The sequence below is a fragment of the Heterodontus francisci genome, chromosome 13 (assembly GCF_036365525.1).
Source record: "Heterodontus francisci isolate sHetFra1 chromosome 13, sHetFra1.hap1, whole genome shotgun sequence".
NCBI classification, from domain to species: Eukaryota; Metazoa; Chordata; class Chondrichthyes; order Heterodontiformes; family Heterodontidae; genus Heterodontus; species Heterodontus francisci.
In genome coordinates this window covers 57,948,713-57,975,249 of record NC_090383.1, presented here as the reverse complement: position 1 = coordinate 57,975,249, position 26,537 = coordinate 57,948,713, and the positions used below count along the sequence as shown (strand labels likewise).

At 46.6% G+C, this 26,537-nt stretch overlaps 1 protein-coding gene across 1 annotated transcript in view; it reads left to right on the top strand.

The window, feature by feature from the left end:
• pex13 (peroxisomal biogenesis factor 13) overlaps positions 1-26,177 on the top strand; it is a 55,336-nt gene extending 29,159 nt beyond the window's left edge. The window contains exons 3-4 of the mRNA XM_068044871.1: positions 12,747-12,872; positions 13,795-26,177. Coding sequence (XP_067900972.1) covers positions 12,747-12,872; positions 13,795-14,105 — 437 coding nt within the window. The 3' untranslated portion in view covers positions 14,106-26,177. The remainder of the gene's footprint in view (positions 1-12,746; positions 12,873-13,794) is intronic.
• Positions 26,178-26,537: the final 360 nt, after the last annotated feature.

The following is a 26,537-nucleotide window of genomic DNA, read 5'->3' as shown; positions in this document are numbered from 1 at the left end:
TGCTGTTCTCCAGGTCCTCCTCTCTCCCACTCTTTTTAGAGTCTGCCATTCTCCAGGTCCTCCTCTCTCCCACTCTTTTTAAACTCTGCTGTTCTCCAGGGCCTCCTCTCTCCCACTCTTTTTAAACTCTGCCCTTCTCCAGGTCCTCCTCGCTCCCACTCTTTTTAAACTCTGCCATTCTCCAGGTCCTCCCCTCTCCCACTCTTTTTAAACTCTGCCGTTATCCAGTTCCTCCCCTCTCCCGCTCTTGTTAAACTCTGCCATTCTCCAGGTCCTCCTCTCTCCCACTCTTTTTAAACTCTGCCGTTATCCAGTTCCTCCTCCTCTCCCACTCTTTTTCAACTCTGTCGTTCTCCAGGTCCTCCTCTCTCCCACTCTTTTTAAACTCTTCTGTTCTCCAGGTCCTCCTCTCTCCCTCTCTTTTTAAACTCTGCCTTTCTCCAGGTCCTCCTCTCTCCCGCTCTTTTAAACTCTGCAATTCTCCAGGTCCTCCTCTCTCCTGCTCTTTTTAAACTCTGCCCTTCTCCAGGTCCTCCTCTCTCCCTCTCTTTTTAAACTCTGCTGTTGTCCAGGTCCTCCTCTCTCCCTCTCTTTTAAACTCTGCCTTTCTCCAGGTCCTCCTCTCTCCCGTTCTTTTAATCTCTGCCATTCTCCAGGTCCTCCTCTCTCCCTCTCTTTTTAAACTCTGCCATTCTCCAGGTCCTCCTCTCTCCCTCTCTTTTTAAACTCTGCTGTTCTCCGGGTCCTCCCCTCTCCCTCTCTTTTTGAACTCTGCTGTTCTCCAGTTCCTCCCCTCTCCCACTCTTTTTAAACTCTGCCATTCTCCAGGTCCTCCTCTCTCCCACTCTTTTTAAACTCTGCCATTCTCACTGGTCCTCCCCTCTCCCACTCTTTTTAAACTCTTCCATTCTCCAGGTCCTCCCCTCTCCCACTCTTTTTAAACTCTGCCATTATCCAGGTCCTCCCTCTCCCACTCTTTTTAAACTCTGCCATTCTCCAGGTCCACCCCTCTCCCACTCTTTTTAAACTCTGCCATTCTCCAGGTCCTCCCCTCTCCCACTCTTGTTAAACTCTGCCATTCTCCAGGTCCTCCCTCTCCCACTCTTGTTAAACTCTGCCATTCTCCAGGTCCACCCCTCTCCCACTCTTTTTAAACTCTGCTGTTCTTCAGGTCCTCCTCTCTCCCGCTCTTTTTAAACTCTGCCATTCTCCAGGTCCTTCTCTCTCCCACTCTTTTTAAACTCTGCCATTCTCCAGGTCCTCCTCTCTCCCGCTCTTTTTAAACTCTGCCATTCTCCAGGTCCTCCTCTCTCCCACTCTTTTTAAACTCTGCCATTCTCCAGGTCCTTCCCTCTCCCACTCTTTTTTAACTCTGCTGTTCTCCAGGTCCTCCCCTCTCCCACTCTTTTTAAACTCTGCCGTTCTCCAGGTCCTCCCCTCTCCCACTCTTTTTAAACTCTGCTGTTCTCCGGGTCCTCCCTCGTCCTCTCTTTTTAAACTCTGCCATTCTCCAGGTCCTCCTCTCTCCCTCTCTTTTTAAACTCTGCTGTTCTCCAGGTCCTCCCTCTCCCACTCTTTTTAAACTCTGCCATTCTCCAGGTCCTCCCCTCTCCATCTCTTTTTAAACTCTGCTGTTCTCCGGGTCCTCCCCTCTCCCTCTCTTTTTAAACTCTGCCATTCTCCAGGTCCTCCTCTCTCCCACTCTTTTTAAACTCTGCCATTCTCACTGGTCCTCCCCTCTCCCACTCTTTTTAAACTCTGCCATTCTCCAGGTCCTCCCCTCTCCCACTCTTTTTAAACTCTGCCATTCTCCAGGTCCTCCTCTCTCCCACTCTTGTTAATCTCTGCCATTCTCCAGGTCCACCCCTCTCCCACTCTTTTTAAACTCTGCCGTTCTCCAGGTCCTCCCCTCTCCCACTCTTTTTAAACTCTGCTGTTCTCCGGGTCCTCCCTCTCCCTCTCTTTTTAAACTCTGCCATTCTCCAGGTCCTCCTCTCTCCCTCTCTTTTTAAACTCTGCTGTTCTCCAGGTCCTCCTCTCTCCCTCTCTTTTTAAACTCTGCTGTTCTCCGGGTCCTCCCCTCTCCCACTCTTTTTAAACTCTGCTGTTCTCCAGGTCCTCCCCTCTCCATCTCTTTTTAAACTCTGCTGTTCTCCGGGTCCTCCCCTCTCCCTCTCTTTTTGAACTCTGCTGTTCTCCAGTTCCTCCCCTCTCCCACTCTTTTTAAACTCTGCCATTCTCCAGGTCCTCCTCTCTCCCACTCTTTTTAAACTCTGCCATTCTCACTGGTCCTCCCCTCTCCCACTCTTTTTAAACTCTGCCATTCTCCAGGTCCTCCCCTCTCCCACTCTTTTTAAACTCTGCCATTCTCCAGGTCCTCCCTCTCCCACTCTTTTTAAACTCTGCCATTCTCCAGGTCCACCCCTCTCCCACTCTTTTTAAACTCTGCCATTCTCCAGGTCCTCCCCTCTCCCACTCTTGTTAAACTCTGCCATTCTCCAGGTCCTCCCTCTCCCACTCTTGTTAAACTCTGCCATTCTCCAGGTCCACCCCTCTCCCACTCTTTTTAAACTCTGCTGTTCTTCAGGTCCTCCTCTCTCCCGCTCTTTTTAAACTCTGCCATTCTCCAGGTCCTTCTCTCTCCCACTCTTTTTAAACTCTGCCATTCTCCAGGTCCTCCTCTCTCCCGCTCTTTTTAAACTCTGCCATTCTCCAGGTCCTCCTCTCTCCCACTCTTTTTAAACTCTGCCATTCTCCAGGTCCTCCCCTCTCCCACTCTTGTTAAACTCTGCCATTCTCCAGGTCCTCCCTCTCCCACTCTTGTTAAACTCTGCCATTCTCCAGGTCCACCCCTCTCCCACTCTTTTTAAACTCTGCTGTTCTTCAGGTCCTCCTCTCTCCCGCTCTTTTTAAACTCTGCCATTCTCCAGGTCCTTCTCTCTCCCACTCTTTTTAAACTCTGCCATTCTCCAGGTCCTCCTCTCTCCCGCTCTTTTTAAACTCTGCCATTCTCCAGGTCCTCCTCTCTCCCACTCTTTTTAAACTCTGCCATTCTCCAGGTCCTTCCCTCTCCCACTCTTTTTAAACTCTGCCGTTCTCCAGGTCCTCCCCTCTCCCACTCTTTTTAAACTCTGCTGTTCTCCGGGTCCTCCCTCGTCCTCTCTTTTTAAACTCTGCCATTCTCCAGGTCCTCCTCTCTCCCTCTCTTTTTAAACTCTGCTGTTCTCCAGGTCCTCCTCTCTCCCTCTCTTTTTAAACTCTGCTGTTCTCCGGGTCCTCCCCTCTCCCACTCTTTTTAAACTCTGCCATTCTCCAGGTCCTCCCCTCTCCCACTCTTTTTAAACTCTGCCATTCTCCAGGTCCTCCCTCTCCCACTCTTTTTAAACTCTGCCATTCTCCAGGTCCTCCTCTCTCCCTCTCTTTTTAAACTCTGCTGTTCTCCGGGTCCTCCCCTCTCCATCTCTTTTTAAACTCTGCTGTTCTCCGGGTCCTCCCCTCTCCCTCTCTTTTTAAACTCTGCTGTTCTCCAGTTCCTCCCCTCTCCCACTCTTTTTAAACTCTGCCATTCTCCAGGTCCTCCCCTCTCCCACTCTTTTTAAACTCTGCCATTCTCCAGGTCCTCCTCTCTCCCACTCTTGTTAAACTCTGCCATTCTCCAGGTCCTCCACTCTCCCGCTCTTTTTAAACTCTGCTGTTCTCCAGGCCCTCCTCTCTCCCACTCTTTTTAAACTCTGCCATTCTCCAAGTCCTCCTCTCTCCCGCTCTTTTTAAACTCTGCCCTTCTCCAGGTCCTCCTCTCTCCCACTCTTTTTAAACTGTGCCATTCTCCAGGTCCTCCCCTCTGCTACTCTTGTGAAACTCTGACGTTCTCGAGGTCCTCCTCTCTCCCACTCTTTTTAAACTCAGCCATTCTCCAGGTCCTCCTCTCTCCCACTCTTTTTAAACTCTGCCATTCTCCAGGTCCTCCCCTCTCCCACTCTTGTTAAACTCTGCCATTCTCCAGGTCCTCCTCTCTCCCACTCTTTTTAAACTCTGCTGTTCTCCAGGTCCTCCTCTCTTCCGCTCTTGTTAAACTCTGCCATTCTCCAGGTCCTCCCCTCTCCCACTCTTTTTAAACTCTGCTGTTCTCCAGGTCCTCCTCTCTCCCACTCTTTTTAAACTCTGCCATTCTCCGGGTCCTCCTCTCCCCCGCTCTTTTTAATCTCTGCCATTCTCCAGGTCCTCCCCTCTCCCACTCTTTTTAAACTCTGCCATTCTCCTGGTCCTCCCCTCTCCCTCTCTTTTTAAACTCTGCTGTTCTCCAGGTCCTCCCCTCTCCCACTCTTTTTAAACTCTGCTGTTCTCCAGGTCCTTCTCTCTCCCACTCTTTTTTAACTCTGCTGTTCTCCAGGTCCTCCCCTCTCCCACTCTTTTTAAACTCTGCTGTTCTCCAGGTCCTCCCCTCTCCCACTCTTTTTAAACTCTGCTGTTCTCCAGGTCCTCCCCTCTCCCACTCTTTTTAAACTCTGCTGTTCTCCAGGTCCTCCCCTCTCCCACTCTTTTTAAACTCTGCCATTCTCCAGGTCCTTCCCTCTCCCACTCTTTTTAAACTCTGCCATTCTCCAGGTCCTCCTCTCTCCCGCTCTTTTTAAACTCTGCCATTCTCCTGGTCCTCCTCTCTCCCACTCTTTTTAAACTCTGCCATTCTCCAGGTCCTTCCCTCTCCCACTCTTTTTTAACTCTGCTGTTCTCCAGGTCCTCCCCTCTCCCACTCTTTTTAAACTCTGCCGTTCTCCAGGTCCTCCCCTCTCCCACTCTTTTTAAACTCTGCTGTTCTCCGGGTCCTCCCTCGTCCTCTCTTTTTAAACTCTGCCATTCTCCAGGTCCTCCTCTCTCCCTCTCTTTTTAAACTCTGCTGTTCTCCAGGTCCTCCTCTCTCCCTCTCTTTTTAAACTCTGCTGTTCTCCGGGTCCACCCCTCTCCCACTCTTTTTAAACTCTGCCATTCTCCAGGTCCTCCCCTCTCCCACTCTTTTTAAACTCTGCCATTCTCCAGGTCCTCCCTCTCCCACTCTTTTTAAACTCTGCCATTCTCCAGGTCCTCCTCTCTCCCTCTCTTTTTAAACTCTGCTGTTCTCCGGGTCCTCCCCTCTCCATCTCTTTTTAAACTCTGCTGTTCTCCGGGTCCTCCCCTCTCCCTCTCTTTTTAAACTCTGCTGTTCTCCAGTTCCTCCCCTCTCCCACTCTTTTTAAACTCTGCCATTCTCCAGGTCCTCCTCTCTCCCACTCTTTTTAAACTCTGCCATTCTCACTGGTCCTCCCCTCTCCCACTCTTTTTAAACTCTGCCATTCTCCAGGTCCTCCCCTCTCCCACTCTTTTTAAACTCTGCCATTCTCCAGGTCCTCCTCTCTCCCACTCTTGTTAAACTCTGCTGTTCTCCAGGTCTTCCTCCTCTCCCACTCTTGTTAAACTCTGCCATTCTCCAGGTCCTCCACTCTCCCGCTCTTTTTAAACTCTGCTGTTCTCCAGGCCCTCCTCTCTCCCACTCTTTTTAAACTCTGCCATTCTCCAAGTCCTCCTCTCTCCCGCTCTTTTTAAACTCTGCCCTTCTCCAGGTCCTCCTCTCTCCCACTCTTTTTAAACTCAGCCATTCTCCAGGTCCTTCTCTCTCCCACTCTTTTTAAACTCTGCCATTCTCCAGGTCCTCCCCTCTCCCACTCTTGTTAAACTCTGCCATTCTCCAGGTCCTCCTCTCTCCCACTCTTTTTAAACTCTGCTGTTCTCCAGGTCCTCCTCTCTTCCGCTCTTGTTAAACTCTGCCATTCTCCAGGTCCTCCCCTCTCCCACTCTTTTTAAACTCTGCTGTTCTCCAGGTCCTCCTCTCTCCCACTCTTTTTAAACTCTGCCATTCTCCGGGTCCTCCTCTCCCCCGCTCTTTTTAATCTCTGCCATTCTCCAGGTCCTCCCCTCTCCCACTCTTTTTAAACTCTGCCATTCTCCTGGTCCTCCCCTCTCCCTCTCTTTTTAAACTCTGCTGTTCTCCAGGTCCTCCCCTCTCCCACTCTTTTTAAACTCTGCTGTTCTCCAGGTCCTTCTCTCTCCCACTCTTTTTTAACTCTGCTGTTCTCCAGGTCCTCCCCTCTCCCACTCTTTTTAAACTCTGCTGTTCTCCAGGTCCTCCCCTCTCCCACTCTTTTTAAACTCTGCTGTTCTCCAGGTCCTCCCCTCTCCCACTCTTTTTAAACTCTGCTGTTCTCCAGGTCCTCCCCTCTCCCACTCTTTTTAAACTCTGCCATTCTCCAGGTCCTTCCCTCTCCCACTCTTTTTAAACTCTGCCATTCTCCAGGTCCTCCTCTCTCCCACTCTTTTTAAACTCTGCCATTCTCCAGGTCCTTCCCTCTCCCACTCTTTTTTAACTCTGCTGTTCTCCAGGTCCTCCCCTCTCCCACTCTTTTTAAACTCTGCCGTTCTCCAGGTCCTCCCCTCTCCCACTCTTTTTAAACTCTGCTGTTCTCCGGGTCCTCCCTCGTCCTCTCTTTTTAAACTCTGCCATTCTCCAGGTCCTCCTCTCTCCCTCTCTTTTTAAACTCTGCTGTTCTCCAGGTCCTCCTCTCTCCCTCTCTTTTTAAACTCTGCTGTTCTCCGGGTCCTCCCCTCTCCCACTCTTTTTAAACTCTGCCATTCTGCAGGTCCTCCCCTCTCCCACTCTTTTTAAACTCTGCCATTCTCCAGGTCCTCCCTCTCCCACTCTTTTTAAACTCTGCCATTCTCCAGGTCCTCCTCTCTCCCTCTCTTTTTAAACTCTGCTGTTCTCCGGGTCCTCCCCTCTCCATCTCTTTTTAAACTCTGCTGTTCTCCGGGTCCTCCCCTCTCCCTCTCTTTTTAAACTCTGCTGTTCTCCAGTTCCTCCCCTCTCCCACTCTTTTTAAACTCTGCCATTCTCCAGGTCCTCCTCTCTCCCACTCTTTTTAAACTCTGCCATTCTCACTGGTCCTCCCCTCTCCCACTCTTTTTAAACTCTGCCATTCTCCAGGTCCTCCCCTCTCCCACTCTTTTTAAACTCTGCCATTCTCCAGGTCCTCCTCTCTCCCACTCTTGTTAAACTCTGCTGTTCTCCAGGTCTTCCTCCTCTCCCACTCTTGTTAAACTCTGCCATTCTCCAGGTCCTCCACTCTCCCGCTCTTTTTAAACTCTGCTGTTCTCCAGGCCCTCCTCTCTCCCACTCTTTTTAAACTCTGCCATTCTCCAAGTCCTCCTCTCTCCCACTCTTTTTAAACTCTGCCCTTCTCCAGGTCCTCCTCTCTCCCACTCTTTTTAAACTCTGCCATTCTCCAGGTCCTCCCCTCTCCCACTCTTGTTAAACTCTGCCATTCTCCAGGTCCTCCTCTCTCCCACTCTTTTTAAACTCTGCTGTTCTCCAGGTCCTCCTCTCTTCCGCTCTTGTTAAACTCTGCCATTCTCCAGGTCCTCCCCTCTCCCACTCTTTTTAAACTCTGCTGTTCTCCAGGTCCTCCTCTCTCCCACTCTTTTTAAACTCTGCCATTCTCCGGGTCCTCCTCTCCCCCGCTCTTTTTAATCTCTGCCATTCTCCAGGTCCTCCCCTCTCCCACTCTTTTTAAACTCTGCCATTCTCCTGGTCCTCCCCTCTCCCTCTCTTTTTAAACTCTGCTGTTCTCCAGGTCCTCCCCTCTCCCACTCTTTTTAAACTCTGCTGTTCTCCAGGTCCTTCTCTCTCCCACTCTTTTTTAACTCTGCTGTTCTCCAGGTCCTCCCCTCTCCCACTCTTTTTAAACTCTGCTGTTCTCCAGGTCCTCCCCTCTCCCACTCTTTTTAAACTCTGCTGTTCTCCAGGTCCTCCCCTCTCCCACTCTTTTTAAACTCTGCTGTTCTCCAGGTCCTCCCCTCTCCCACTCTTTTTAAACTCTGCCATTCTCCAGGTCCTTCCCTCTCCCTCTTTTTTAACTCTGCCATTCTCCAGGTCCTCCCCTCTCCCACTCTTTTTAAACTCTGCTGTTCTCCAGGTCCTCCTCTCTCCCACTCTTTTTAAACTCTGCCATTCTCCGTTTCTCCTCTCTCCCACTCTTTTCAATCTCTGCCCACCGCTGTCCATGCCCTCCTCTTTTAAACTCTGGCAGTGCAACAAGGTGGAAGATTGAGTATAATGTGGAGAAGTGTGAGGTTATTCACTTTTGTAATAAGAATAGAGAAGTAGAATATTTTTTAAATGCTATGAAACTTCCAAATGTTGATCTTCAGAAAGTCTTTTGTGTACGCAAACAAGGAACACAGAAAGGCCGCATGGAGGTACAACAAGCAATTCGGAAGGCAGATGGCATATTTGCCTTTATTGCAGAGGGAATGGTGTCCGAGAATAAGGAAGTCTTGCTACAATTGTGTAGGGCTTTGGTGAGACCACACCTGGAGTACCACGGTTTTGATCATTTAGGAGCAGGAGTAGGCCATTCGGCCCTTCGAGCCTGCACTGCCAGTCAATAAGATCATGGCTGATCTTGTGGTCTCAACTCCACTTTCCTATCTGCCCCCATAACCCTTGAATCCCTTGTCAGTCAAAAATCTAATTCAGCCTTGAATTGATTCAATCACCCTGCCTCCAGTGCTTTCTCGGGAAGAGAATTCCACATACTAACGACTGTTTGAGAAAAAAATGTCTCCTCATCTCCGTCTTAAAAAGGAGACCGCTTATTCTTAAATTATGTCCCCTTGTCTCTAGTCTCCCCCACAAGAGGAAACAACCTCCCTCTATCCACTCTATCAAGTCCCCTCAGGATCTTATATGTTTCAATAAGGTCACCTCTCATTCTTCTAAACTCCAAAGAGTATAGGCCCAACTGTTCAACCTTTTTCATAATTTACGCCCTTCATCCCTGGCATTAGTTGAGTGAACCTTCTCTGAACTGTTTCCAACGCAATTGTATTTTTTTTCAAATAAGGAGACCAAAACAATACACAGTTCTCCAGATGTGATCTCACCAAGGTCATGTTCAGCTGTAGTAACACTTCCCTACTTTTATACTTGATTCCCCTTGCAATAAACGCCAACATTCCATTTGCCTTCCTTATCACTTGCTGTACCTTTAAGGAAGGATATACTTCCATTGGAGGTGGTACAGTGAGGTTCACTAGATTAGTTCCTGGGATGAGGGGGTTGTCCTAAGCCGAGAGGCTGAGTAGATTGGGCTTATACTCTCAAGTTTAAAAGAATGAGAGGTGATATCATTGGAACATATTAGATTCTGAAGGGGCTTGACACGGTAGATACTGAGAGGTTGTTTTCCCTACATCAACACAAAAGCAAAATACTGTGAATGCTCGAAATCTGAAACACAAACACAAAATGCTGCAAATACTCCTCGGGTCAGGCAGCATCTGTAGAGAGAAAAACAGTGTTAACATTTCAGATTTGTATTCACTACTCACAATGTGGTCCCCTCTACACTGGGGAGACTAAACGCACACTGACTGACCGCTTCGTGGAACACCTCCACTCAGTCCACAAGCGCGACACCGAGCTTCTTGTCATCAGAACTGGGAAAAGTTAGAAATGTTGAGCAAGTGAAAGGGGAGGGCAGGTGGGAAGAAGAACAAAAGGGAAGGTCTGTGATAGGGTGGAGGGCAGGAGAGATTAAATGACAAAAGGTTTCATGGTATAAAGCCAAGAGGGGTGGTAATGGGACAAGTAAAGAAACGAGATGTGTCTGGTTGAGGTGTAAACGGCAAGCTATCAGCTGTCCAAACACAAAACAAAGGAATTAAGAAAGAAACAGGGTCGGGGACAAAAATGAACCTGCGGGGAAAAAAAGGGGGCAGAGAGGTTACCATCTAAAATTATTGAACTCAATGTTGAGTCCGGAAGGCTGTAAAGTGCCCAGTCAAAAGATGAGGTGCTGTTCCTCGAGCTTTCGTTGAGCTTCAGTTGGAATGCTGTAGCAGGCTGGACAGAAAGATCAGAGTGGGAGCAAGGTGGAGAATTGAAATGACAAGCAACAAGAAGCTCGGTGTCGGGCTTGTGGACTGAGTGGATGTGTTCTGCAAAGCGGTCACCCTGTCTGCATTTGGTCTTCCCAGTGCAGAGGAGACCACATTATGAGTAGTGAATACAGTATTCTAAATAGAAAGAAGTACAAATAAATTGCTGTTTCACTTGGACGGAGTGTTTGAAACCCTGGATGGTGCGAAGGGAGGAGGTAAAAGGGCAGGTGTTGCGTCTCCTGCGCTTGCTTAGAAAGGTGCCGTAGGAAAGGGGTTTTTTTTGGCTGTGACTGAGGAGTGAACCAGGGTGTCCTGGAGGGAACAGTCCCTTCAGAATGCTGGGAGGGGAAAATGTGTTTGGTGGTGGCATCATGCTTGAGGTAGTGGAAATGGCGAAGGATGATCCATTGAATACGGAGGCTAGTAGGGTGGAAGATGAGGACAAGGGGAACCCTATCATGGTTCTGGAAGGAAGGGGAAGGGGTGAGAGCAGAAATGCGTGAAATAGATCGGACACGGTTGAGGGTCCAGTCAACCACAGTGGGCAGGAGGGGAATCCTCAGTTAAGGAAACAGGCCGATGTATCGGAAGTGTCAGTATGGAATATTGCTTTGGCCAGACAGATGCGATGGAGACTAAAAAAACTGGGAGAATGGAATCGACTCAATTCAGGAAGTGGGGTGTGTGAAAGTGTAGTGTAGGTAGCTGTGGGCGTCCATGGGCTTATAGTGAATATTGGTTGACAGTCTATCCCCAGAAATGGTGACAGAGAAGTCAAGGAAAGAAAGGGAAGAGTTGGAGATGGACCATGTGAAGGTGAGAGAAAGGTAGAAATTGGAAACAAAGTCAATGAAATTTTTCAGTTCAGGATGAGAGCAGGAAGTGACACCGAGACAGTCATCAATGTACCGAAAGAAGAGGTGAGGGAGGAGGCCTGCGTAGGACTAGAACAAGGAATGTTCCACATATCCCACAAAAAGGCAGGCATAGTTAGGACCCATATTGGTACCCAAAGCAACACCTTTAATTTGGAGGAAGTGAGTGGAGTTGAGGGAGAAGTTGTTCAATGTGATATCAAGTTTAGCCAGGAGGAGGAGGGTGGTGGTGGATGGGGACTGGTTGGTCCTCTGTTCAAGGAAGAAGCGGAGAGCTCTCAGACCATCCTCATGGGGGATGGAGGTGTAGAAGGATTGGACATCCATGGTGAATAGGAGACGGTGAAGGCCAGGTGACTGGAAACTGTTGAAACAATGGAGAGCATCAGAAGCGTCATGGATGTGGGTGGGAAGAAACTGGACAAGGCAGCAAAAATAGAATCGAAATAGGAAGAAATCAGTTCAGTGGGGGAGGAACAGGCTGAAGCAGTGGGTTTACCAGGGCAGTCTCGTTTATGGATTTTGGGAAGGAGGTAGAAGTGGACTGTATGGGGTTGGGGAACTATGAGGTTGAAGGCCATGGAGGGAAGATCTGCAGAGGAGATCAGGTCAGTGACAGTCCTGCATACAATGTCTTGATGTTCGGTAGTGGGGTCATGGTCCAGGGGGATGTAGGAGAAAGTGTCAGAGCATTGATGTTCGGCCTCTGCTAGGTAGAGGTCGGTACGCCAGACAACAACGGCACCACACTATTCAGCTGGTTTGATGACTATGTTATGGTTGAGCCTGAGAGGACAGAGTGCTGCACGTTCAGTGGGAGACGGGTTAGAGTAAGTGAAGGGAGCAGAGAATTGGGACAACCAATGTCACATTGGCAGTTTTCAGTGAAAAGATCGAGGGAGGGCAAGAGGCCAGAGGTAGGGTTCCAGAGGGAGGGAGAAACGGGGGGATGGCTCCTAGCCGAAGAAGTGGACGCGGAGGCAACAGAAGAGCTCCGCATCATGCCGAGCTCGAAATTTATTGAGGTGAGGGCGTAAGGGGATGAAGCTGAGTCCTTTGCTGAGGACAGGTCGCTTATTGTTAGAGAGGGGAAGGTCAGAGGGTATCGTGAATACACGGCAAGGGGTGAGATTCAAAGAAGAGATGGTATCAGAGGGAAGGGAGGAGAAGAAGGATCTAGATGGGTGTTGGTACCCATGAGTTGTTGAAGCTGGTGATCCTTCACACCTGAAAGGAAGATAAAAGAGCCAGATGAGGTGAAGGATGAAATGAAACTGTGGACCAAGACTGCTTTGAGATAGGGTGAGTTGGTGTTGCTTAAGAGACCCTAGCTGGGGAAATCTAAAACACGGGGGGCACAGTATCAGGTTAAAGGGTCGATCATTTAGGACTGAGGCGAGGAGAAACTTCTTCACTCAGAGTTATGAATTATTGGAATTCTCTACTCCAAAGGGTTGTGGATGCTCCATCATTGAATATATTTAGGTCTGAGATAGATAGATTTTTGGTCTCTCAGGGAATCAAAGGATATGAGGAGTGGGCAGGAAAGTGGAGTTGAGACAAAAGGTCAGCCATGATCATATTGAATGGCAGAGCAGGCTCGAGTGGCTGTGTAGTCTACTCCTGTACCTATTTCTTATGTTCCTACGAACTGAATATAACCTGATACAAGAGGTACCTCTGCGTCCCTTAAATGTGATCGCTACATCCAGTTATGCATTAGCAACAAAGACTCTTATTTCAGAATCGCTGTATTTTCTATTTAAGATGATACCAATGCTGATAGTCTGAATTAGAGAATGTTTTAAGTATTTATTGTCTCAGTTCCATCTGATTTCATGGACTGTTATTAATGTTAGCAAATTAACATATAATATGTACTTTCCTGTATTTTCAAATAAGAATCAACAAGCTGGGCAAATGGAGAGGATGATCATGTTGTAGCAAGGGCAGAATATGATTTCACTGCTGGCTCGGAAGAAGAGCTCACATTTCGTTCAAATGATCAGCTGAACCTGGCTCCCAAAGGTGAGTATTTCAACTATGTTTTCAAATCAGTAGGGTACAACATACAAATTATTAAATACTAGCAGAGACCTGCCAAACATTTGTGGTGAAATTAGTATCTTTATTGCAATGGTACTTCTTTAAATCCCCATGCCATGCCATTCCATCCTTCCTATGCCATCTCTCTAACATCATCCCATCCCCCATCACACCCCTTCTACCCTATGGCATCCCCATCTCTCCCATGCCATCCAAACCTCATCCCCCATTCCACACTTCTCAGGCCGTTTCCCCCCTCGCTTCCTTGTGGTCCCTTCCCGCCTGCCTACCCCCAATGCTAAGCTTCCCCCCTCCCGTCCGCTTCCCCCCTCCCGTCCGCTTCCCCCCTCCAGTGCTGTTTCCGTTTCTTCCCCACCCATCGTGCCGTTCCCCCCCACCCATCATGCCGTTCCCCCACCGCCCCCCCATGCTGTTCCCCCACCGCCTCCCGTGCCGTTCCCCAACCCCCCCCCGGTGCCGTTCCCCAACCACCCCCCCCCGTGCCGTTCCCCAACCCCCCCATGCTGTCTCCCCTCTCCAATTTCTATCTCTCCCCCCGTGCCCCCCACCACTTCCCCTCCCGTGCCATTCCTCCACCTACCCCTCTAGTGATATTGGAAGGTTTAAACATGCTGTAGAGAAATCTTAAATGAGTTTCTATTTAAATTGTTAAAACCTAATCTGCAGTTGAATCTGAATTCTATCACATTTGTCCCTAATGACAAAATGCAGAAAGCACTGAAAACATTTCACATTAATTGAAGTTTGAATAAGGCATTTCTACACTTTTAAGAGTGAATTCATCATGCACTTGGTTATTGTATGACCCAGTTCCAAATGCTGCATTTGAGATGAATTTGGTACTGATGTAAAATATGATTAATTGTTTTCCTTCTCTTTTCAGAACAACAACCTAAAGTACGTGGGTGGTTGCTGGCCAGTTTGGATGGTCAAACAACAGGATTAGTGCCAGCTAATTATGTCAGAATTTTAGGTAAAAGACGGGGCAGAAGGCAAGCGGAGCTGGAACGCATTGCAGAGAAACAGCCGCAGATACATGGAGGTTCAGCAACGGCAAATGGAGCTAATGTCATAGAGTCACTAGAGGAACAAGAGGCAGCCTTTGAATCTGTTTTTACTGAAACACCAGAATACAAAAAGGATTCTATCACTGTAGAATCCACAAATACTGGGAAAGATGGAGTGAATGTCTGACGACATTAATATTAGTGACAGGAAGAAATCTTTCCCTTCTGTAATTCTGGTGTATTAAATTATATTCATAGCTTTTAAGCTTCTGTTGTACCGAATTATGATTTTTTCATCCTCAACCCAGCAACATATTCTTTGAAAAATGAATCAGGTAATAAGATGTTTAATTTATTTGCCACCTGCTAGTAAGTATCCATATCCTTGGCCTACGTAGACCAGGTATTTCATATCATTGGCCAATATAGAACAGATCAGTTATTAAAATCTCTGGATCTTTTCTCAGAAGTCCTAAGATTTCAGCAACTTTTGATGATTGACTTATAAGCCAGAAAACTTAGTCTGTGTGTTGGTCTGTCTGTGAATAAGTTGTTCTTCTTGAGAGACTTGGATTTTGTTCAGCAAAACCGGGCTACAGCTGGTCATATTGATGTAATTCAAAGCATGTTGGAAAGCTGTATCCATGCCTAAAATTTGTTCACTCAGGTTTTTTTGTATTTGTGCAGTTGGTGGCATTCTGGTAAGTTTGGTAATAAACCTGTAGCTCGTGATACTCTGCTGCTTGATGAAATTAACTAGATCATTATACTACAACATGTTCAAAATTCAAAAATATATCGGTTATAGCAAACATTTGAAGCAAACTTGTGATTATTTTTAAACTGTTCACATTATCAATCAATAATAATTTCATGCGTAAAATTAATATATGTCTGTCATGACATAACTGGTACTAGTTTGCTGTTGGTTTATTGGAATGTTATAATTTGTATCTTAATCCCAACAAGGAGAAATAGTCAAACTGTATCAACGGCAGCTGAGTAAATCTGTAAAAACTTAGTTTAAAGACCTGTGATAAAGGATGAATGTAGTGTCCAACTCAGCGTGATAATATGGATGTTACCTGATGGAAATAATAAATGGTGAAACATAATCGTAAAGTAAGAATGTAGGAAGTCCGCTCAATAATTATTTGTATAAATTAATATAAACTGATCCTTTCATTTGGATACGTAAATTTCAACCAATTCTTTTCAAACATTATTGCCATAATATCAGTCAATAAAATATAGAGATTGGGAAGTTTCCTTACAGAGTGCTCTTTGCATTGTGAAAATTTTTATTGTTTTAATATAAGGCTTCCTCCTCTTATTCTGTTCCATGCTTCTGTGCTCCATGCATTTTCAAGGGGGTGAGTAAATGGAACATTGCCCTTGAGATGTACAACCAAGGTAGCTATGTCTCTTAAATTAGGCCTGTATTTAAATAATTTATAATATTCTTTGTAAATAACTGCAGTTGTATAAATTGCTTTCATGGATTTAAAATTTCATACACTTTATGATCCATGTGAATCTGAATAAATACACCTGCACTGACACTGGTATTGAGCCTGTAGATCAGGAGGGTCTGAGGCTCAATCGTTGGTCTGTGCTGAGTTGACTGTATCTAGCTGGGATGGTAATCAGTGTGGTGGAATTGACCCCCAAGCCGTTTTGAGGCTAGAGATGTAATGAATGATCAGCCAAGGTTTTGAGATTGGAATTTGAGTCTAGAATTAATTCTAATGGCTGTAAAGGGATTGTAAGTGAAATGAGTTTGAAGCTATTTAAGTCTATTTCCAGTGAACATAACAGTATAATTGAAGATGTTAAAATTTATTATATTAATAGCCTGGATCCTTTCTGTAGTACCTAATGTCACTCCTCAAGGGTTATGGGCACACATTCAAAAAAGGAAATTTGCCCTCAAATTTCCACATATTTGCAATTAACTGAGAAGAAAGGCAGTTTGGACTTTTTTTGCTGGGAGTCTGTGAGGTTAGGTTATAAACACCTCGTCAGGGTGCGAGGAGGAATTCCAAGAGTTGGTAGGTCTGATGGCTGGATGAAAAGAAGGCTTCAGAATTATTGCCCATTGCTGTTTGTATATTGGTTCCAGAAAGTTTGAACTTTGGAGACCATTACAAGCAAACAAGATCAAGTGATTATCTTGTAATGAATACAATTGCCTGTTGAATTATCATCTTATACAGTTCAACATTTTAAGAAATATTCCATGTGATATATTTATTTAATTATATGGAGTTTAGTTTTAGCAGAAGTTTCAAACCACAAATAACAAATGATCCAACTGGTGGATGTGTGCCCATAATCTCCAAAGGTTGACTTTAGTTACCACAAAGAGGATCCAGGCTATTAAAATCTTCAATGTTAACGTCTTCAATTAGCCCCTTTGGGACATATATCCTATTATAGCTACTAATTCTAAAGATATTTTAGGGCAGCATTTCATAGTACTACAAAAAGCTAGTCTAATGGTGACCATGAAACCATTGTCGATTGTTGTAAAAACCCATCTGGTTCACTAATGTCCTTGAGGGAAGGAAATCTGCCATCCTTACCTGGTCTGGCCTGGCCTACATGTGACTCCAGACCCACAGCAATGTGGTTGACTCTAAACTGCCCTCTGAAATGGCCTAGCAAGCATTCAGTTGTATCAAATTGCTACAAAACCTAAGAAAAGGAATTAAACTGGACGCACCGCCCGGCACTGGAAACGACAAAGGCAAACCCAGCCTCATCAACTCTGCAAAGTCTTCCTTACTAACATCTGGGGGCTTGTCGCACAGACTAGTCAAGCCTGACATAGTCGTACTTAAGGAATCATTCCTTACAGACAACGTCCCAGACACCACCATCACCATCCCTGGGTATATCCTGTCCCACCAGCAGGACAGAGCCACCAGATGTAGTGGCACAATGGTATACAGTAGGGAGGGAGTTGTCCTGGGAGTCCTCAACATTGAATCTAGACCTCATGAAGTCTCATGGCATTACGTTAGACATGGGCAAGGAAACTTCCTGCTGATTACCACCTACCGCCCCCCTCCGCTGATGAATCAGTGCTACACTGGGTGGGTGACTTCAATGTCCATCACCAAGAGCACCACTACTGACTGAGCTGGCTGAGTCCTAAAGGACATAGCTGCTAGACTGGGTCTGCGGCAGGTGGTGAGGGAATCAACAAGAGGGAAAAGCCTACTTGACCTCGTCCTTAGCAATCTACTTGTCGCAGATGCATCTGTCCATGACAGTATTGTTAGGAGTGACGACCGCACAGTCCTTGTGGAGACCAGGTCCCATCTTCACGTTGAGGATACCCTCTAACATGTTGTGTGGCACAACCACTGTGCTAAATGGGATAGATTTTGAACACATATAGCAACTCAAAACTGGACATCCATGAGGCGCTGTGGCCATCAGCAGCAGCAGAATTGTGTTCAACCACAATCTGTAATCTCATGGCTCGGCATATCCCCCACTCTACCAGGACCATCAAGCTAGGGGACCAACCCTGGTTTAATGAAGAGTGCAGGAGGGCATGCCAGGAGCAGCACTAGGCATACCTAAAAATAAGGTGTCCGCCTGGTGAAGCTACAACACAGGACTACTTCCATGTCAAACAGCGGAAGCAGTCTATTCTCGATCATCAGCAAAGTGATGGAAGGTGTTGTCGACAGTGCTATCAAGTGGCAGTAATTACCTGCTCACTGACGCCCAGTTTGGGTTCTGTGAGGGCCACTCAGCTCCTGACTTCATTACAGCCTTGGTCCAAACACGGACATAAAAGCTGAACTCCAGAGGTGAGGTGAGAGTAACCTTGACGTTAAGGCAGCATTTGACTAAGTATGGCATCAAGGAGCCCTAGCAAAACTGGAGTCAATGGGAAACGGGGAAAAGCTGTCTGCTGGTTGGAGTCATACCTAGCACAAAAGAAGATGGTTGTGATTGGTGGAGGTCAATCATCTCGGTCCTGGGACATCACTGCAGGAGTTCCTCAGGGTAGTGTCCTAGGCCCAACCATTTTTAGATGCTCCATCAATGACCCTCCCTCTATCATAAGGTCAGAAGTGGGGATGTTCGCTGATGATTGCACAATGTTCAGCACCATTCATGACTTCTCAGATACTGAAGCAACCCATGTCCAGATGCAGCAAGACCTGGATAACATCCAGGCTTGGGCTGATAAGCAAGTTATATCTGCACCACACAAGTGCCAGGCAATGACCATCTCAAACAAGAGAGAATCTAACCATCTCCCCTTCATGTTCAATGGCATTACCATCGCTGAATCCCCCACTATCAACATCCTGGGCATTACCGTTGACTAGAAACTGAACTGGACCAGCCACATAAATGCTATGGCTACATGAGCAGGTCAGAGGCTGGGAATTCTGCGGCGCGTAACTCACCTCCTGTCTCCCCAATGCCTGTCCGCTATCTACAAGGCACAAGTCAGGAGTGTGATGGAATACTCTCCACTTGCCTGGAAGGGTGCAGCTCCAACAACACTCAAGAAGCTCGACACCAACCAGGATAAAGCAGCTCGCTTAGTTGGCACCCCATCTGCCACCTTCAACATTCACTCCCTTCACCACTGACGCATAGTGCTAGCAGTGTGTACCATCTACAAGATGGATTGCAGCAACTCACCAAGGCTCCTTCGACATCACCTTCCAAACCTGCGATCTCTACCACCTAGAAGGACAAGGGCAGCAGATGCATGGGAACACCACCACCTGCATGTTCCCCTCCAAGTCTCACACCATCCTGACTTGGAACTATATCGCCGTTCCTTCACTGTCGCTGGGTCAAAGTCCTGGAACTCCGTTCTTAACAACACTGTTGGTTTATCTACACCCCAAGAACTGCAGCAGTTCAAGAAGGCAGCTCAAGGGCAATTAGGGATGGACAATAAATGCTGGCCTAGCCAGTGACACCCACATCCCACAAGCAAATAACAAAAAACCATTTTGATTCTCTGAACTTAATATCAGATCCCTGAAAGCTAGTCATGAGAATATGATATGAATTCTTGATCTAACCACCATATAATCAAGTCAAAATTGCTATTGCTTAAAGTAAAATAAAAATACACCTCAATTTGTTGTAGCTATAAAATGTTGGACCAGGTAGCTTACCAACAGCGTTCAGTTATATGGAATTAAATTTCCAGGAAAGGTGATCGAAGCAAATAATGAGATCAAGAGGTGACCAGATGTCTTTCTGAAGAAAGATGAAATCGAAGGATATGACAAAAAGATAAGGTTCAGATCTGCCAAAAAAAAATTGTTCTTGGAATGTGGACAACTCCGGCATATTTATTGTCCATCTCTAGTTGCTCTGAGAAAGTGTTGATTGACGTTGTTCTTGAACTGCTACAGTCCTTGGGTAATGGTGTTCCCCTAATCGGGTTAGTAAAGGAATGTTGACCCAACACAATGAAGAAATGGCCATTTTATATCTATTATATAATCATATATATATATATATATCTATGTCACAGTGGTATGTGACTTGGAGGGGAACTTGAATCTGCTGGTACTTCGAAGATGTTACTTCTTTTCTCCTTCTTGGTGGTAGAGGAGGGGAGAGAATTACTGTCGCGGATCCTGTAGGTTGTACATACTGCAGCTGGTGAAGAATGGGGTGAGCTAGTGACAGGAGTGACGTTTTTCAACAAATGGCCTATTTATAACATTTTGCAATCCTTTAATTTGTAGCTATGACATAGAATAGATCATTTTCCATCTTCTTTGGCCTCCTTATCTCGAGAGACAATGGGTAAACATAGAATAGAAAGGTGCATTAAAAGTGATCTGATCCCCAACTTCTAGCAGGGAACGTGTAGGACTTTGTTTATGAAAGAAAAAAAGTGTGGTCCTGTTTTTCTCCCCAATTTTGTCCTAAGGCATTGATTCCTTGCTTGGAATACAGATCTATAAACACCAATAACCATTATTTATGTGTGAATCTGGTCTGAGTGTCAGTGGGCAATTCAATTTCAAACCACTTCAGTCCTGCCTTCACCCTTCTTCCACACATAGGCACTTAAAGCAGGAATAACTTTGCAGCTGGTAGGTGAGAAAACCTGGTGTTGAGACCAGTACTAGATCAATGAACCCAGCACAGACCAAGGATACAACCTGGACCTTCCTGGCTCAGCCTAGATAAACTTGAGTCATCATAAGCACCAAAATTGTTCCTGTATAGAAGCCATTAGTTTATAGATGTCATTTTCATAGCAGCAGGAATCATTTTAGCAGGGTTGAACCCTCAATTTACCCGTAGATACGATGATTAGTTTATCAGTTGTCCATTATGATTTTGAGATGGTGAACAAGAGGTGAAAGTTATGGGTGCTTTGAACATCTTTTGGGACTTTTATAAATTTTTGAGATCTTAGATCTTTCAGACTAAAATTGTGTTGGACTTCTTATTCAGTACCACAACACTCACCTCTAGAAATCAATTGTTCTAGGTGTTTTCATAAAAATGACTTATGATTCTGGATCATTTTACAATTTTCCATATTAAGGGCTGAATTTTCATAGTGCAGTAGAGGCAGACCACGTCGGGAAGCTGGCATGCTGTTCAGTGATGTGAATTTGCCAGCATGCCTGCCTCCTGTCCTGCCTCCCGGCGATTTATGTGGAGGCGTTGTATAATGGGTAGCGGAAACCTGCCTGAAAGGCATGGGTCATCAATTGAGGATGCAAACGAGCCAATTGAGAACTTGTTGAAGGATGGAATGAAATTTTGGAGGGGACGCACGGGAAACACGCGGCAGTGCAGCAAGGAGCTAGCCATAGAGGCGCGGGTAATTCTTAATGACGATTAAAAGGGGAAAGGAGCAGAGAGCACTTTGTGCATTGGCACACAGTGGCCATTGCATGAGCAGAGCTCACAGAGAGTTTAATGTGTAGCTGCTGGGGCAATTGGGAAGGAGTGCACCTCCAGGGGTTCGTGGGACTAGCAGAGGGGTTCAGGCAGCTGTTACAGTGCAGCTGGTGGCAAGTACGACCATCCCTGGACATGAGACTCAGCAATGAGAAGCAGTTGCTCCAATATTAATTGCAGCCCCTTGGTCCTGAGGGACAGAGAGATGATGCATGAGGGGCAGGGAGGGCACAATGGCAATATGCTTACCATAGGGTCGACTGCCAAAGAATTAGCTTCCCGGACATGTTAGAGCATCAGTGCCACCGGAGGCTGAACCTATAAAGGCAATTAGTTGCTGACTTGTGTGCCCTCGTAGAGGATCACCTTAGGCCTCGCCAGTTGCGTGGGCATGCCTTGGCAGTTGTCGTGAAATTGACAGTGGTGCTGAACTTCTTTGCTTCTGGGTTGTTTCAAGGGGCAGCAGTGGACCCGAATGGCATATCGCAAAAGGCCACCCATCATAGCATCAGGCAGGTGATAGACGCCCTGTATCAGAGTACATTGAGTTCCAGACAGATGGGGGCACAGAGAGCTGTGGGATTTGCCTCCATCACTGGATTCCCTCAGGTGCATGGGGTTATCGACTGCACCCTTGTCGCCATCAGGACCCCAGTTGAGCAGCCAAGGGCATTCATAAATAGGAAGGGATTCCACTCCCTCAACGTCCAGCTGATCTGCAAACACCAAACTGTAGGTGTGTGTATGGGGTTCTGGCAGCTGCCATAACGCCTTCATACTGAGCCAATGACAGGTGCTACAGCTGCTCATGCTACCAGAGACTACATGGGTGGCTGCTAGGGGACAAGGGCTATCCGTTGAAATGGCGGCTGACACCAATGTGCAAACCTACTATGGAGGCACAGAGACACTACAACCCACTGCCATCTCAGCACACAGGCTACCATTGGACAGGACATCAGAAAGTGTAGATGCAGTTCCAGTGCCTTGGCTGGCTGGGGGCCGCACTCCAGTAGGCTCCCTCAAAAGCTTCTCGCTTTGTGGTGGTATGCTGCGTTGTTAATAACATGGTCCTCCAGAGAGGTGTGAACCTTGAAGAGGGAGATGCAGAGGATCAGTACACCTCTTCGGAGGAGAGGGAAGAAGTGGCTGAGCACAGTGATCCTGCATTGAAAGGCCTTCCACAGATTCAGCTGAGGCTTTAAACCATTGACCAGGATGGCAGGGAAGCTCGGGTCACACTAATATAGGCACATTTCTCCTGAGGGCGCATTTGGCTTAGAAACTCACATTTCTCACAAGGAGAGAGCACATTCAAGATGCCTATAATGCAGAGTCGTGCCCTTTTTCCCCACAATATCTGGGAGATAAGTTGCCACTGGCCACACAATGTCCCCGACCACCCACCTTTGCGTCGCACACCCAGTTCTTCATTCTGGTGCTTTTATGCAATCAAAACATTGGAATCACAGAAGTCTGTTAGGGCGGCACAGTGGCGCAGTGGTTAGCACCGCAGCCTCACAGCTCCAGTGACCCGGGTTCGATTCTGGGTACTGCCTGTGTGGAGTTTGCAAGTTCTCCCTGTGTCTGCGTGGGTTTCGTCCGGGTGCTCTGGTTTCCTCCCACATGCCAAAAGACTTGCAGGGTGATAGGTTAATTGGCCATTATAAATTGCCCCTAGTATAGGTAAGTGGTAGGGCAATATAGGGACAGGTGGGGATGTGGTAGGAATATGGAATTAGTGTGGGATTAGTATAAATGGGTGGTTGATGGTCGGCACAGACTCGGTGGGCCGAAGGGCCTGTTTCAGTGCTGTATCTCTAAACTAAACATAAACAACTATCAACCATTTCAATATATTGAGTCATTATCACCGAACAGAACCATAACATAAATCACCCAAGTGCACCACAAAGTGAAACTATCAGCGCGGCACCTTCCGCTCATGGCCACTCCTGCAGGGTGCTACCGCTGTGGCTGAGGCTGAAGTGGAGGCAGGCTGCTCGCTTGTGTGTATGTGGCAAAGATGTCCGTGGTGGCTGTATCTGGCATCACAGCACTAGTGGGGCACCATTTCAGGCTGCCCCACATGCATCGAGGCAGGGGAAGACTCGGTCAAAGGGCCTTGTTGTATAGGTGGTGTCTCAACCAGAGGGCTCAAGGAGACAGCTGATGATGACAATGCCCCAAGAGAGGTGGCCCCCTCAACTGCCCCAGCCCTTTCAGGGCGGACATGCATGTCAGAGGGAAGCCCCAGCTGGGCCGCAACTGGCAGCCCTTCCATTGTATCTTTGCACCATCAGTGCCACTGAACAGTAAGAATGTGGTAAACAATCTGTGCATGTCAGTGCACAGTTCCTGCATCCACTCAGTGTGATGCCGCATATGGCTCTCCATGAGACAGGCCACTCTTTCAATGGATAAGCTCATGCACTCATATGCTTGAGACACAGTGGAGTACATCTCATGAATGGACTCCCCTATTCTCTGTCCATGACTCCACACTGCCTCAGGGAACACCGACATCTGGGCACACATCTCCCTCCGCAGCTCCTCAAGGTAACTGCAATGCGACACACAAATGACAGGCCTTGACTTCTGTAGTCACCAGTAGACCCGTGATCTGAGCAGCTGAGGGCGTATAGTGCTTAGGAACAGTGACCATACGTATGCCCAGGTGCACTCCTGAGCCACGGATAAAGCTTACCACAAGCACCTGCGGAGAGGTCTACAATGGAGACAGTGACATTGTACATGAGTGAACCCGCTGGATGTGGTGAAAACGAGCACCATGGTCTTAACTCTCTTGCTCTTGACTTTTCAGGAAAAAAGAGCACTAAACTTGTGAGAACCTGCTGAATGGATGCAGTAACAGCGCAGACATGCACAGAATGTATGTCTCATTCTGTAGTATTGACTGGTCAGTGGCACAGATGGTGCAAAGATGCATGGAGGGGCTGCCAATTACACCCCAGTTAGTGGTTCTCTCTGACGTGCATGTGTGCCATGAAAAGGTTGGGGCAATCAGCATTGGTGTTGAGCGGGCCACCCTCACAGGGCACCGTCATCATCTGTCCCTTGCCCCTCTGACCTGCCTTGTGAGAGACTCTGGAGGCTGTGCATCTCGGCCCAGCTGAACATGACTGTGTCTCTCCTCCATTGTCCGAGAGGGACTGGCCACAGCTGCCTCTGCCTCCCTCACCTCCTGCTCACACGTGAAGTGTTGGTCACCCTGTGCCACCTGTCCTAAACTCACACTCACCTCGGTGGAGACTCATGTATCTGCACTAATGGACGGTGCATTTGTCTGTGACGGTGCTACCTCGGATGCATCTTCCTCGTCCAAAGTAGATATTGACGTGCATACTGAGACTCCCCCTCCACAACTGTCCCTACAGGAGACAAAAAATTTGATTAGGAAAGCTTTCCTCTCGGCAGCTGCTTCTGCAAAGTTGCAGCAGGCTGTTGAAGCTTATGTACTGGCATGGAGTTAACAGAGGAGGAGGGAGCTCCATCCCGTCACTTGGAAATGCTAAGATGCTTTCACCCTGTCTTGGACAGACTCCCATCTCACCATCGTCGACTTCCTGATGAGCCTCCATCCTGGCAATATCAAGGGCCTCCTCCTCCATGGATGTTGGAATAGCAAGGTGCTACTCCACCACCTGACCAACCCCTTTCTTGCCAGTTTGGTGCTGTTTTTTCCCGCAAGGTCAAGAGTGAGATAATGTGCCCTCCTTCAGGCCCCAGCTCTTTCATGCCCTCCTTCACTGCATCCTGCAATTCACTGACATGTAATGTGACTGTCTCCAGTGTAGCCTTCTCCACAAGTGGTTGTGGTGTTGAGCTTTGCCCCCAAGTCAGGAGTGCACCTGGGCACAAATATGGTCACTGTTCCTAAGCAATACCCTCAGGCTGTTCAGCTTGTGATGACTACAGAAGTGGAGGGTTGTCATCTGGGTGTCACATTACACTCACCTTCAGAAGGTTATTGAAGTGCTTCCTGCACTGCACCCACGTCCGGCTGAGAACACTGCAGCTGCTCACCTCCTGAGCAACCTCCGGCCATGCCTGCTTTGTCTGACTGACTGGCCTTATCCTGCCACTCGCCGGAAGCAGGATGCTCTGCCGGGCTGCCAACACCGCTAAAAGCACCTCCGGGGAGGTATCAGTAAATTGTGCGGCATCCCTTCCATGGGTGTCTACATTCCGCTGCTTCTGCTCTCTGCCATTCCAAAGAATCCAGCATACATATTAATGACTCCAGGTGCCTTTTAAATCAAACCTGTCACATCTAACTCCCGCCTCCTCATCACATCCACCACTGCTAATTGGGCAGCCAATGCACCATCAGGCCACTAATTGGCTGTCTGCTCAAAAATGGTATTCGACATCAGGTGGCCAACATGGAGGCTGGGGCAGTTGGTAGGGGTGGAGTGGTCGGGGTCCCAACCCTGAAATGAAAATCCAGCCCTGAATGTCTGGTACAGTGAACAAATTGGGTTTGAAAATTGCATGGGACTAGTACAAAAAACTGAAAATTTTACTCAAGAATTGACTACCTTGTCACTGAAGAAGTGTAATTAGGGAGTTAAATATAGTGCAGTTGGATCCATCATAAGAATATTAAGGTATCTGAAAACTGATTAAATTCATGTGAATCGTTTTATTAACTTTCGAGAACTTTTTGAGAATTTTTAGTTGTAGCTGTGAAATGATTGTGAGTGTGTAATCCATGTTCCTTGCATAATCTATTCCTAGCCCTGCCCTGCCTCAGCATTTACAAGTGCAGTTTTCAACTGTTATGGGTTTTTTTACATTGTATAACAGGTAAACAGGAACATTGGTGTGAATATATGTTTACTTCTGCCAATTCAGGAAGTAACATCTAAGCATATTTAGAAAATAACATCCATAGGTATGTGAAAAAACATTTTTCAAAGAATATTTTTCTATCATTTGTGCACTCACATACTAAAACAATGTTGAGACATCTTTAACTGCTAATTTGAAGGAATATTCTAAATTTCTTCATTAAACAGTTTTGGTGATGCGTGAAATTGCAGCTATTTACAAAGCAATGTTAGAAGAGTAAAGTATTTCCAGCCTTTTTTAAAAATGAGACATATTAGCCACATTATAACTTGAGAATATATTGTATTGTCCACAAGCTGCATTTGACATCATCTGATGCCACTTAAATACTTTAATGGTAATCATCAGCAGTTACATGTACTGACATTGTAACTATGTTTTGAACAGTTGTATATTCATTACTGCATGGATGTGATTTATGTAGATTATCTAGAAACCATTACAGAGAACTTAATAAACTTCTATGCAATTATTTTTGTAATAAAATTAGTTTTGTCACAAATATGAGTTTTGAGTTACAAAGCGTTTCATATAGTACTTCTAAAAGTTTATAATGTATAGTTTTGATTTGAAGTCATGTAATCCAAATCTTTTAGGGGAGGGGAGGTAAATGCTATCTTAATTTTGTCGCTTAATTGAAATTACTGGATAATTAATTTTTTGTGCAATAATGGCATTTACCAAGAGTAGGTTATATTGTATAAATTAGGGTTTAACCTTGACAAACAAAGTCTATGAAAGTGTGGAGTGGGGAGTTTAGTTGTGCTTTTAAAATGACACATTTTCCATTCCATAACATTGGTAAATATGCTTTTATTTT